This window comes from Sinocyclocheilus rhinocerous, unplaced genomic scaffold, assembly GCF_001515625.1.
Source record: "Sinocyclocheilus rhinocerous isolate Xijiao unplaced genomic scaffold, SAMN03320098_v1.1 scaffold1523, whole genome shotgun sequence".
In the NCBI taxonomy this organism is placed as follows: Eukaryota; Metazoa; Chordata; class Actinopteri; order Cypriniformes; family Cyprinidae; genus Sinocyclocheilus; species Sinocyclocheilus rhinocerous.
In genome coordinates this window covers 456204-470599 of record NW_015641012.1, presented here as the reverse complement: position 1 = coordinate 470599, position 14396 = coordinate 456204, and the positions used below count along the sequence as shown (strand labels likewise).

The following is a 14396-nucleotide window of genomic DNA, read 5'->3' as shown; positions in this document are numbered from 1 at the left end:
GGGGAGGAGCATCGGGATGGAAACAGAGGAGATCCAGACCCTTCCCTCTCGCCAGCCTGTTGCCCAGTGGACTGAGGTGTGCTGGAGCGAGACTGCCCATGTGGCGCAGTATTGGTATTTACTGCTGGCACTGATGGAGAGTTGGGGAAAGTGAACAGGGGATTTGGGTTGTAGAATTGCTGGGGAATCATTGTAGGCATGGCAGGATTCATTTGGGAGCCCAATGGATTGAACTGTCCCATTGCAGGATTGAACGATGGTAAACCAACAGCAGAGGAAGGGAACTGACCCAAGGGGTTCATTTGGGCAAGCAGTTGCCCACCGAGCTGCGAGTTGGCTGGGTTCAACTGTGGTCCTATATTACAGAGTTGTGGAAACATATAGTTGGGCAACATGAAGGTCATGACTGGTGGCATCACTGGAGGAAAGCCTTGCATGGGGAATCTAGGGACTCCCTCTTGCAAGGAATGATCTGTTCCCATTTGGGGCATCGAGAAAGGTGATGAAATGGGGAACATAGGCATGTAGCCTGGGGGAAAGGAGGTCATCATGGGAGTACCGCTAGTCTGGGATGCCGCAGATGGTGGCCAAGAAGTGGAAGATTGCTGGACTGGGGGGAGGTTGGGTCTTATTGCTGCAGGATTGGATCCTCTATAGGGGCTAGACCCAGAGGGGGAGGGACTGTCTGGTGTGTTGCCATCTACTTGGTGTTTCAGTCTTTTCCCTCCTCTACCATGCCGACGACTGCTGCTGTTGCCCACAGAAGGATAGTACTGGGAGCTGTTCACTCCTAGACGGCACAAGCCAAATATTAAAGGCGAAGGTAAAGAAAGTTAGACAGACAAATTCAACCTGTGAACAACTCTACAATGATGTTACCTTTTGCCCCAGGTGTAGACGTGTGTCTGCGCTGTGGTGGCCCGCTGGGTTGGACCATCCGCAGATGGCTGATGTCTCTGAAACGACTGAGGAAAGCTTGCTCTTCTTGCTGGGTATGGGCAGATAACACCGCCTTTGTGAGGCCCTTCCCTGTATTACCTCCACCTCTTCTCTCCTTTTCCTTTTCTTTCTCAGGAACAGCAGCAGTGGGGGACACGGCCTGCTGGGGGTTCATGGGCATGGGAGAGGTGACAGAGGTGGGTGGGGCTGATGTGGAAGGTGTTGGGGTTGTTGGCGGCTCCTCCATCATAACAATGTCTGGATGTAGATCAAATAGAGTAGATTGTTTGCTTTGAGATTGCAAAGTCTGTCATTTAATGGAATATAAGACAAACCATGTATATAGGCCTGTCGCAATAATCAATATAGCGACTTATATATAATATATGTACATGACCTCAATAATTTTTGGTGACGCAATATATCGCCCATTATATTTACTTAAAAATTAATGCCACCATGTTTATTACATTCCACTTGCACCTGTGTCTTCTGCAGCTTCTCGTACATAACGTGGTGTAGTCATGAGGTGCTAGATCACATTTAAAAAATGCTTCTACAAACAAAGTTTCATCTGCAGATATGGTCTTGTTTAGGGATCTGTATCTGCAATATTGAGGTTGTGAGCAACTTATTCATAATATATATACACAATACAGACCTTTCACTGAAGTGAGGTTGTATGATAGTGAGCAGTTGCTCCACAGTGCTGGACAGACCCGGAGGACAGAGACTCGTCCAGAAAGACCAACCCTTCTGCAGCACTGAGCAGGGAGACCGGCTGTGGGCGGAGCCTCCCTGTGGACAGCCAATCAGAGCTCGAGCACACCTGCATATATTAACTGTGTGGTCTGACAGAGCAGATTCTGATTGGACTATTATTAATATCATGTCTCACCATGTAGAGTGAAGTGTGACTGGAATCAGCCAGATATGAAGAAACCTCTTCCTCCTCCGCAGAGAAACCACACACCTGCTTTACTCTGAAATACAGCACAGGCCAGCTGCCAAACACAGAACCTGCATGAGGATTGGTTTTCAAAGGTCTTTAAAGCATCTCCTGAAGATGAACCCGCACCTGAGGATTCCTTCAGAGCTGTTCTCTATAAGATCAGGATGTCCTTCTGTCGGGATTCCCAAAATACTCCCCCGCTGAACAAGCCTGCAAACAAACCCAACGCTCAGGAAAGCCAGGAAGAGGGAGAGAGCATATACGCTATATGTCTGAAAGTGTGCTGTGAGCACCTGGGTGAGCTGAAGTGTTTGTGGAGGATGCTGTCGAAGGGCCCATGGGAGCTGTAGTCTGGAGATACGACGGCTTCAATGTGCAGCTCTTTAGCGAACGGCGGCGCTGCGCATCGACACGCGCTCACGGAGATCTGAGACTCTGCACGCGACGAGACCTTATTCCACCTCTGCTTCAATCAAATCACACACACACACAAACCTAATCACACATCTGTTGACATCTGATCGACCATCAGACCTCACTGAGTGTTACCCTACAGTGGCAGACTGATCAAATAATATCTGGCCATTTCTGAGATGAGCAGCAGTCGATAACCAGAACCGTGATTAAAAATGCTATAGAATAGGTGTTTAGATATATATATGTATATATATATATATATATTAGCAATTTTACAACTAAATAAATTGTACTAAATAGGTATTTTCTGTTATGAAGTAACCCTTTGAACTCTAACATGTATACAAATCTAAAAGCTTGTCTAATTTAGGGAAGTATTTGTATTTACTCTCTCTATACTGAAGTATATCCGAGGATATGGAAGTATACCTCTACCGCTTGATTGTTTATATACTTGTTTATAAAATGTAAACTATATTATCGCACAGCTTTACAATATATATGAAGTTCTTTATATGTTTATATATATATCTCTCTCTTTATTCACACTCATGCAGTATATACTCACAGCAGGCTGCTTTGTTTATATCATCACAAAATGTAAACCATGTTATCACCCAGGTCTAATCTTATATTTAAATGTATAACTATAAACAAATAACCAAATATAAGTGTAAGAAAATGTATTAATAAATACAAATAAATGGCACATGGCAAATCTGCTCAAACCAATTAATGAAATCATTTCAAATTATCCAGTGTTACCTTAATGGCGATACTGTGATACAACAAATTTGATTTTCATTTTTTCAAACGGTGAATTTTAAAATGAACAATTTTCAGTTTTTTTAATTGTGTTGGCCAGTCATTAAACTACTTCACCTTAATCTTGATGGTCTTATTTCCAACAGGCACGGGCATCCCGTCTGCCAGGTTAAACCACAGAACCGGTGAAATCAAGCCCACATTGTCCTTCACATCCATGTCTTGCTGTCTAACCGAGTCAAGAGCTTTGATTGCAAGCAGATGAACACGTCCCTGCTCGGCCAGGACAGGACTCTGAGCCGGAGGGGTCTTCTTCATCTTCTCTGCTGGGACGGACGCAATGACCCACTCCCCGTTAAACACACCCAGCTTCAGCAACAAGCTCTTGTTCACAAAAACAGTGCTGTCAGCGTCCAGTCCTTCATCACGCTCGAGCCTAGACAGTATTCCTCCAGGTCTGTGGAGGTCTGAGGCGTCTACCACGCGCACATCGAGTCTGCATTCAAGAGCCTGCGAGAAGGCACTGAAGTCCAGCACTCTACTGTTCAGCAAAGAGCCGCCAGAACCCAAGCTACTTGCGTACTGGGCGAAATCAGAGACAAAGAGAGAGGACGCTAGCATGATGCTGGTGCTGCTAAGCTCCAGATCTCTGCAGTCGGAGAGCACCACACTGGTGTCCACTGTTATCCTGCCCTGGCTGACAGGTGTGCACTCCAGCACCACCACCTCCGACAGCTGCTGCTGCACCTGTGCGGCTTCTTCACCCAGTAAATGATGGTAGGGGATCAGAAGCGCATCGCCTTGCCTCGCCAGCAGAGTCTGTCCGTGACAGGAGGCTAGGATTAGCAGAGCATTGGAGAACTTCTCTGAAGAAGCCCATTTAAAGCTCTGCTTCGTCCGAGCCCCGATGACAATCTTCTTTAAAGGCAGCAGACACTGTGGGCGAACCGTTCCCGGCGAGTGCTCCTTCAGGCCGTAGTGTTTGAGGAAAGATCTACTCACATAAACAGCGAGACACGTGAGAATGTTTACATCGGTCTCTTCCTCTGGAGTTATGTGCGCGCACACCAAAAAGCCCCGATTACAGGAGGACTGCTGGTCCATCAGTGACAGTAACAACGCGTGTGTGGGTCCAGTGTGGTCTGGAAACTTTTGAGTGAATTGTGATTTGTTGATAAGCACATGTAGAGGATGAATGTGTGTTGGAAAGTCATCAAGACACTGCAACTTCACGGGGGCCGCCATGTTGAAAATGTGCGCATGCGCAGTGATGAAACGAGAAAGACTGACCGCTGACAGGAAATCTTTTTTTATATATACTTCTAATGTACTGATTATTTTGCGTAAATGTTACCTTTCCCCTTCAAAACAGAACTGTATCGATATATCGAAACGTTTGAGGGTAATAGGAAAACCAAAGACACAAAAAAGACTATTGTTTGTGTAATACTCTAACTATTTACCGTAATACAATGTATATAGGCTACTTAATCTTTTCATACAATTGTGTAATTCTTTTTTTTTCTGCATGCATGGCTTGTCATTCGATTAAATAATTTAAATTAAATGGCTACACAGATTAAAAACACTAGTGTAGAATTGCAATAATAAACATGATTATAATAATAAATAATATTTCTCCAACTTATCTTAACATTGTGTGTTCTCATTTAATTTAGGCCTATTGCTAAAGCAGCACGTTATTGCCACTAATAAACAACAAATACATCTGTATGTCAGGGTTAGACTTTTCTTTTACATATTACACTTTATAGCGTACAAATCTATCCAACAAATCAAATCGTATTTTTTTCTGAGTCTTTAAGCTGCAGGAATAACCACTTTGTTTCTAATAGGAAATTGGTTTGAAATGACTGGACACCCAATGAAATAAAACATTCACTTAACTTAAAAGACGTTTTTTATACAGGTTTGCTATCAAGACTAGCCATGAACCACAAGATAAAGAAAACACAAGCTGAAAAAAAGTGTTTCAGTGTCTTCATGAGCCTATTTTATCCTAAATAAATGAATTAATAAATTATTCATTAAAAATTGCTTGCTTGCTGACTATTAGCTTGTGGTATCAATCTTGGCCACCAGCTGGCAATTATAACTTTTCCACACATTTTTCACTTTTTTTGTTTCATTGTCATGCATCTTCTAAAACAAACGGATGTGAAGCACAGATGCAGGGGTTTATGTTTGTATCCTGTTTCTCTTGGCAACCTGTAAACTCAAAGACACTCAAAGTCAGAAAGCGAGAAAGGTCAAATTTGCAATAAAACTCTCAAGGTCAGTTTAAGTTCAAATCTGTAAAGTTCACTGCAAGTCAAAGAAGAAAAAAACTGTTTTTCTTTCTGTTAGTTTCAAGAAAGGTGATTCATTTATGTTTTGATGGGTTTCTGCTATAGTTGGTGGTTTAGTATTGGCAGCTGACCCTGTGAAAAACTCCCTGGTTTATCAGTCATTTTACCCATCTTGTCAGTGATTTGTGAAATATAGGTTCTGGAACGCAATCATGTGTAGTATACAAAAATGGCATATTATATAAGATTGTGTAATATTATTTTTAAAAAATAATAATAATGCATACAGCCAAATAGTGGAACTGCATGCACTCAAGTCCAAGTACAAAAATAAAGGTTGGGTAACACTTTATTTTAAGGTGTCCTTGTTACACATGTTACATGTACTTACTATTGTAATAACAATTAATTATATTAAAAACAATCCAATACAATATATTAATTATATTGATTAATTTCATGCAAGTAAGCCTAAGCCAAACCCTAATCATATAGTAAGTACATGTAGTTAATTAATATTACTCAGTACTTAAATGTATAATTACACTGTAACAAGGACACCTTAAAATAAAGTGTAACCAAAGGTTGATATATTTATTAACAGAGTACAATTTGGTATTTCATTATTAGAGAGATATATTAGTCTACTAAAATCTTTACCCCTTTCTCAAATCGAGCCGATCTCAGATGCCTGTCTGTGTGACGTCACACAGACAGGCCCCTCCCACGATAGTTTGATTGACAGTAGCGTTTCAGCACAGACTGGACTGGCGTCTTACCTTAGCTCCGCCCTGAGTGAGCTGTCATCAGTCCACCATTGTTTCACCGCCGGAGCAGATGTAGACAAGAATGACTCCTAAGCGATTGAGGTGTTCTGTTGTTGGATGTAATAATGAACAGCAGTCGTCATTTACTCCCGACATCTGAGCCGCTGAAGACGCAGTGGATTACGTTTGTTTTTGAAGAGAATGCGCCCCCGATCTACATAAATGCGTCTATGTTCGCGCGAATCAGTCGGGATCCACCTTCACCCACAGAAGAAGTGAGTATAAGGTTTTTTAATGAATCTTTGCAATTCGCCTTTCCTAATAATGTGCTAATTAAAAAGTTTCACGACTAAAGTAAACAGTCTCTCTGAGAGCAGCTCGGAAGAGAGGGGCGGGGTCAGCAGAGCTCATTAACATTTAAAGAAAAATGCTACAAAAACGGCTTTATCTGAAAAGAGCTGTTTTTGACAGCATAAAAAAAAAGGTGTTTTTTACAAAACGGCTTGCTCTGAAAAGAGCTGTTTTTGACAGGGTAAAAAATGTGTTTTTTACACTACCATTGATTGAGAAATTTTAACCAAACTATGTTACAGATTTTCCATTAAGACCCTAAAGAATCATATCAACTTGTGGAAAATGGGCATCCGATGACCCCTTTAACAACTGGCCAAAAGCATGTGGACAGTAGGGCTCCCCTCAGTCCCCAGTATGATTAGGTTTAGGGTTAAGTGTGGGTAAGTTTTAGGGATAGAAATCAATCGGCTTGCAGCCTTCATGAGGGGTGTAATAATCTGGCAGGGTGTTGTAATTCTGCACAGCACTGCCAAGTTACAAGAGCTTGGGTATGCAAGAATACCTCCCGGTACTGTGAAAAGAACAGTGCAGAAGTTTAAGCACTAATCTAGAGTTGTGCTCAGGAACTTTAGGAAATCACTAATGAAAAGCTTAAATTGTAATTTAAGTATAGTAATCTTGTGTGTGTGTGTGTGTGTGTAGGTTTACTTTGGTGGGTGATTGAGGGGGTACCTGGTTAATGCACTGCATATCGCTGAGGAAAAGCAAACGCCACTAATAAAGGTTCTCTCTGTCACAGGGGGCAACCTTCTTCTGGAAATTTGGGAAGGCTGGAATGAGTTTCTGAGAGATTGTTTCAGAGGACACAAACAAACAGTTCAGCGGCACCTCTCGGAGGAGAAACCTCTGCTTAGGTTTGACAACACCCCGTCTTTGGTTTAGTCTGCACTTCTACAGTATGTCTGTTCTGGGTGTTTTGGGTACATCAAACAGAGGGCGACTGATTTCACAAGATCTTGATGTTCTGTGATGCAGGTTTCAGCACATGGGCACCTGGACATGGACAGCACGCTGATCAACAGTGGGGTCAGAGCAGAAGACCCTGTCGGCGTCCATCCCTACCGCACATGGTGCTACCAGACGGCCCATCCGGACTCTTTGAAGTGTCCCACACATGCAGCGGTCGAGGCAGGACATCTGCTGATCTTAAAATTGTTTGTTAGTAGGAGCATTGCAAATCTGGCCTGTTGCGATCCCGGTGGCAGGAATCTACTGCAAATCGCAATTCGGCATAGACGCAGAGAGTTTGTTACCTATTTAGCTTCAACACTTTACATTACTGTCAATTTTCCCGGGTGCTCTCTACCAATGCACATCTATCTTCAAATCAAGACATGGATACGCAGGGCTCAAGCAAGAAACGCCACTTGTTGGGAAGAAAGCTTGGTGATCTGGTGCATGTTGATGGCTTTCCCATGCAGAAGAAGTCCTCGAATCCCAGAGGCCGAGCAATGAGAGGATGTATAGAGGTTAAAGAATCATCCCGTGGCTTCCCAGTGACCTCATGCTTTGTGGGTCCTTCTTGTGTCTGTCATCACCCCGCTGCTCCACCTTCCCAGAGTGCATCAGTAGTGCTGCCACAGCTGCATCCTCCCCAGACCATAAAGAGCGCAAGACGAGAGCAGAACATCACTAGAAACAGGGCTTGTGGGAGGAAGAACCCAAAGGAAATCCTGCCAGCTGAAAATAGCAATGGGAGCATGGAGGCCTGGCGCAGTAAAGTTCCACTGCCCCATGCTTTTCCAGACATCAGGCACAGGCACTTCCTCATCAATAGATCCTCAAAATCCGACAAGATACCTGACGTCCCTCAGGAAACCTTTAAACTGCTTAATGGACGAACTCTTCGGGAGAATGCCATTTATTGCTTGGCCATTGCCAGGTTGGTTATAGTTATAAACAATTATAATGTTAAATCCTTTCTTGTGTCCTTTGGAGGTTGACATGCTTAAAAGTGTACACACTGTGGATTTGGGGCTCAGTGTTCTGCTAGTTAACTCTTGCTGGTAGTCTCGCATAGCCAGACCTTCAGACGGATGGCAGGAGGGCCGCCCAAGAGGACCAAGCCCCATTAGTTTTGTTCAGTTTTATGTTCAGGGGTGTGGAAATGTAATGTCGATGTCCCTACAAAAACAGACCGATGTGTAGCCAATAAATCATTCATTCATGAACACCGTTTTCAATTGTCAAGAGTCTGTGTTGTGAACGTCACATGCTTTTGAAAACCCATCTAGTTGATCCTGATAAGCGATTTTTGTCACAGTCTGGCATCACGACGGCTTTGTTTTCAGGCGACACACAAATCTCCCAGAAACCCTGTAGAATTAAACTAATCAAGTGTTTCTCATTTTGTGTGTCTTATGCATGAGACGTTCAGCCAACAGTCCGTAGGCGTGACTTCTGAGGCTGAGACTACTCCGTTGACAGGCATAAAAATTGCTATCCATTCTGACTTTCTTTTTTTGCCAGCAACATGTTAGTGAGTGAGTGATGTGACGTGTGGCCAAGTATGGTAACCAATACTAGGAATTTGTGCTCTGCATTTCACCCATCCAAGTGCACACACACAGCAGTGAGTATTGAACACACACACACCATGAACACACACAGCAGTTGGGTTTTTTGTGCCTTGCTCAAGGGCACCTCAAGGTCTGGGCATACTTCACTTTCTGCGTTCCTTTCCATCTCGCGCACAGCCGCGTCTGCACAGCTTTCAAAGTATACTCAACTGCGGATGAGTACAGATGGACGAGTTCGACACATGCGCAGTACCACCTAGTGGACTCGTTCTGTCTCAGCATTCACTTCGCGCCTGCTCTTTTGTATGCAGGAAAAGTGCGTAGAAAAGCGCGGACGTCCGTGGACACTTCTGATGACGAAAATTGCGTCACTCGGACAGTGCGCAGACTGTCGGAAGTATGCCTCGGGCTTCATTCGTGAGTATTGACTACAATTCCTGCTGGTACTAAGACTCGAACCCGCCACTTTCAGATTACAAGTCTGACTCTCTCACCATTAGGCCACAAAATTGCGAATCACAAACATGTGCTCGTAAAAGTATATATAGTTAGGTTGACCATACGTCCTCTTTTTCCGGGACATGTCCTGGCCAGGATTTCTATATTGCCTAAAATATCCAGGTTTTGGCTTTGTTTTCCTGTTTTCATACTACTGCTGAAGTTAATGATCAAAGTAGTTTGACGAATAACATGCATAATCGACCAGTCGTGGCTCGTGAGAAGGTGGGATCTACAGAGAACGGTCAAAGCGATGCAAATACGGGTTACATATTAGGTGTGTTTGACTTGAAACTTGGTCACCTGATATAGTACATGTTTCCCCCCCTCCTTGTCTACTCTCTGACGTCACAGCTCACAGTTGCTAGTGAAGGATGTGGGACTGTGTGTGTTCTTGTGATGGCATAAGTGTTCTTCCGCCCCACAAACCATTTAAGCGCAAAGATTTCATTGTTTATGTCACAGTGCTGCTTGCCTAAACAAAGCAGAAACAAAGACCAATCCCTAACCTTAATATAGGTTGGCAACAATGAAATCAGCTGCAGGGTGGGGATTGCGCTTAGCTGGTTTTAGGGGAAAACATTATGTGTGGCATAAACCAGTCTGCAAGGCTACAGAGTGATGCCAGATGGCTTTTAAAACATGGGCGATTAGCAAAATACAAAAAATTAAGCCAGTCATGCAACTGCCAATAAATGGGAATGTTAGCGGTTAGCTTTCTCTCGTAGATGATATGCTTGTCCGATCAATCACAAATGCAGGAGTGTTTTGCGAAATCTGTTGTAAAACAATAATTATTTTTGCTGTTCCGTTTGGTGCCGCTAGTGACGTGACACATCTTTTGTCTTCCCCTCACAGTTCTTTCACTGAGAAGCCGTGGCTGCAGCAGCTAGCGCTAGCACAGACACTAGCCAGACGCAGCGTCCCAAGCATTCTGTGAGATGACCTGGAAACCTGATCTGACAACCCTTACAAAACACATTACACAATGAAGTCAGAGGCAACTTGTCCAGAGTGTCAAAAACATGTTGCCCAGATTCTGTCTCTGTGAAGTCTTTAGTTGTCCAGAATTGAAGAAAAAATAAATAAATAAATAAAAATCACATTATGAAATAGACTGGTCATTCCAGACACTTGTTCACCACTAGTGTGTTGCATAGTAAAATAATGAAACTTTGTGATTTAGTAACCATTGTATAATTAAAGCATCAAGCTAAATAAAAGAATAATATTAAGGATTGAAGTTGTAGGTACTCCTCTAATAATGTTTGACAGCGCCCTTTTGTACAGGCTATGCTTAATCTGATGCGGCTACCCTGTTGAAAAAAACAGCATATGCTGGTTAGGTATGTTTTGCTGGTTTAAGCTGGTCCTTTGCTGGTTTATGCTGGTCATGTGCTAGCAAAGGACCAGCATAAACCAGCAAAGGACCAGCTTAAACCAGCATCCCAGCGTCAAAACATACCTAACCAGCATATGCTGGTTTTTTCAACAGGGTATTATTATATTAATACTTCATACCCATTTTCATATATTAATAATTTTGCCAGTTTGTATTCCTCTTGGAACTACATGATAAAACAGAGATGGATGCAGCATATGAAAGTCTTAACTATTGGAAACAATGTATCCAAAATCACTTAAAGGTGTAGTTCACCCAAATTCTGCCATCATTTACTCACCCTCATGTTGTTCCAAACCTGTATGAGTTTCTTTCTTCTGCTGAAGAAGATAATAGGAAGAATGTGGGTACCAAACAGTTAAACCAAACAAAGTATTTTTTCTTTCTTTAATATGAAAGTCGGTGGGGACCAGCAACTGTTCGGTTATCCACAAAATTACTTCTCTTGTTTTCATCAGAAGAGAGAAATTCATACAGGTTTTGAACAGCATGAGGGTGAGGACAATGACAGAATTTAGACTATTATTATTTATTTATTTTTTGTGAACTGTCCCTTTAATATCTTAAGATGTCCTTCAGTATGTAATACAATTTGTGATCTACCCATGTATTTTGTACCTATAAATGCAGTAATTATTTTAAATGCACAGTTGCAATGTGTAAAGTCTGATTCAACAACTGAATATCAAATTGAGCGAATCTTTTTATTTTATTTTATTTAAGTACTGACAGCGAGTGGATGCTGCGGAACTAGACTCTGCGGCCGTCTGTTTCACTCGGACTGGATTGCGTGCGCACATAACACTAAACTAAGCTAAACATCATTCAGTTTACAATTATAACCTGATGCTTGATTTTCTGTGATGATATATTAAAAGCATCAGAAAATGCTGTTAGTTTTATCTGAGGAGCACAAGGAGCATTTAGGATTCTTGTCAGAAGTGGATCCTGCGGGTGAGAGATCACATTATAGTATTTACTTGTGTTTGTGTTTCTGTTTATATCTAATATGTGCTTATTGGTAATAAACACATTCTTCATATAAGATTATGGCGTTTAAACATCTTTTGTGAGTTACTGTTTTTTCTAAGCTTACTATATGCTTAATTTTATCCATATTTCCAGTGTTATCCATGATTTGAGAAGGCAAATCTGAGCTTTTGCGTTTATACAACCGGAATAATATTTCTTTCTATCTATATTTTTAACTATTTCTATTTAACATTCGTTAGTTTTATGATTCAGAATGCAAAAACGTTCTCTTTATTTCCATGTTTAAATGAAAGGAGATATTTTTGTACTGTATTTACCTTCTTTGTGTGTGAGAGAATAGTTTAGAGCTGATCGAAATGTCTATCCTGATATATAATATTAACACACAAACATCCTCATAATCACTGTAATAAAGCATTATTAACTTGATGTTTGTCAGTTGTCGGTGAGTTCGGCAGAATCGCTGTGGAGTTTCTGAAAAAGGGCTCAAACCCTAAAATCTGAGGCAGCTGCACGTGAGTCCAGTCACAGTGTGATATTAATATGATGGGAATATGAGTGTCTGCTACATTACTATTCTACTATGAACTGTGACGATCCATCACTTCATAGCTACATTTCTTGTGTCATTGTGCAGATTTCGGAAGGGGATTTCCAGGACTCTGTGCTGGTGCTGGGATTCTCAGAGGAGCTCAGTGCACTTCTGCTCCAGCTGTATTTAGAGAACAGGAGGAGATCCGACAGATCCTCAGCCTCCCGCATTACCACAACCTGGAGGTGATGCTCAGATCTGACAAACAAACACGTGAAACCGGATTACAAACCCTTTCCAAACCACATCTATAAGACCAACATCAGCAGATGCTGTTAACTAAAACTGTTTAAAATTGTTTTTGTTTAAAAAAACGACAAACAAACAAAAAAGTTAAATGGAGTTGAAAAAATATATATAAATATCAGATGAAAACTCAAACTTAAAAAAGAAAACTTTATATTAGAATTACAAAACTACAACTAAAAAATAAAGATTTTAAAAAAATGAAATGAAATAAAAATAAAAATGATGATAAATCAAAACAAAAACGAATAAAAATGACAAAAGTAAACAAAATGATTAAAACGTAAACTAAAATTAAAAACTGAAAATCTAAAGATAAAAGCTAATTTAAATTAGAATTGTTGGCTTGGCAACTAACTAAAATGAAATGTTTAAATACTAAAATTACAAAAACTACAAAAGAAATAAAAAATAAAGCTAAATGAAAAAAGTATATATATATAAAAAACCTTTAAAAGAAATGGCAAAAGGACACAGCAAAATTACTGAAACTTAAACTAAAATTCAAATGAAAATTAAAGACCTAAAAATAAAAGATTAGAAATGTTGACTTGCAACTAACTGAAATTAAATAACTTTTAAGTACTAAAATTACTAAAATGTAAACTGAAGTAAGAATAAATTCAACCTAAATAAAAACAACAACAAAATTACAAAAACTTAAAATGAAAACTAAAAATCTAAAAATAAAGCTAATTCAAAATATTAATAAATGCTGTTAGTATATAAATAATACTAAAATAACACTGCAGCAAGGCAAAGTTTCAATAACAAAATTAACAAAAAACAAACAATTATACATTTTCACACATTTTTTAACCATCAAATAAAAAAAAAACACACATTGCAAAGAAAATAAGAATAATAACTGAAAATGCTAAAGTTATTATAATTATATAATTAAGACAGCATTAAGTTCATAAACACGTTTGCTGGAAAATTTGACGACTTCACATATGTCAAGCAGCTAGGTCACATGTTTAAGTTTGCAAGGCATGAAGCGTGATGCGCATGATTAAAAAGGGTAAGCCTGACAGGGTTAGTGACCGTCTGTGTGTCTGCAGGTGGCCAGCCCACCGTGACCCTGAAGCTCCACCTGGAGGACGGTGCGAGGCGCAGCGCCTGTGTCCTGCAGACGGATCCCGCCACGCAGCGAGCGCTCAAGAGCAGCCGCCGCATCCTCCACAACATCAGATAGAAGCGCCACGCTGCGTGTAATGAGACGAGGAAGACCCTTTACTCGGGATTAGACTTGTTTGCATGAATCTGACTGTAAACCAGTGATGCTCCAGATGTTTCTCAGAGACCAATCAATGCAGATTTTGTTGGTTCATTCGTGCCATAAGTATTAACATAAGGACAGTTCACTCAAAAATGAAAATGCTGCCATCCTTTACTCACCCTCATGTTGTTCCAAACCTGTAAGCATTTCTTTCTTCTGTTGAAGACAAAAGAAGATATTGAATGTTGGTAACCGAATAGTTTTGGGTCCCTTTGTCTTCCATCGCCATACAACGGAAGTCAATGAGACCCGAAACGGTTTGGTTCTTCACGGTTTGGATATTTAAAAGAAGATATTTTGACGAATGTTTCGGGTTCTATTGACTTCCATAATACGTTTTGTTCATACTATGGAAGTCAAT

At 40.9% G+C, this 14396-nt stretch overlaps 1 protein-coding gene and 1 long non-coding RNA gene across 4 annotated transcripts in view; one reads left to right on the top strand and one right to left on the bottom strand.

The window, feature by feature from the left end:
* pex6 (peroxisomal biogenesis factor 6) overlaps nt 1–4336 on the bottom strand; it is a 20682-nt gene extending 16346 nt beyond the window's left edge. The window contains exons 1-5 of the mRNA XM_016569642.1: nt 3191–4336; nt 2185–2354; nt 2018–2101; nt 1838–1943; nt 1601–1737 (exon numbers count right to left, since the gene is read on the bottom strand). Of these exons, the coding sequence (XP_016425128.1) occupies nt 1601–1737; nt 1838–1943; nt 2018–2101; nt 2185–2354; nt 3191–4318 (1625 nt within the window). The 5' untranslated portion in view covers nt 4319–4336. The remainder of the gene's footprint in view (nt 1–1600; nt 1738–1837; nt 1944–2017; nt 2102–2184; nt 2355–3190) is intronic.
* A 7361-nt stretch (nt 4337–11697) lies between these two features.
* LOC107753509 (uncharacterized) lies at nt 11698–14166 on the top strand. 3 transcript variants are annotated; one of them, XR_001641477.1, is made up of 4 exons: nt 11698–11876; nt 12355–12430; nt 12553–12692; nt 13818–14166. It is a non-coding gene; the product is annotated as an uncharacterized LOC107753509 (long non-coding RNA). The 3 variants fall into 3 exon arrangements; XR_001641476.1 differs by having other exon boundaries at nt 12553–12720; XR_001641475.1 differs by lacking the exon at nt 13818–14166 and having other exon boundaries at nt 12553–12770.
* The last annotated feature ends 230 nt before the right edge of the window (nt 14167–14396 follow it).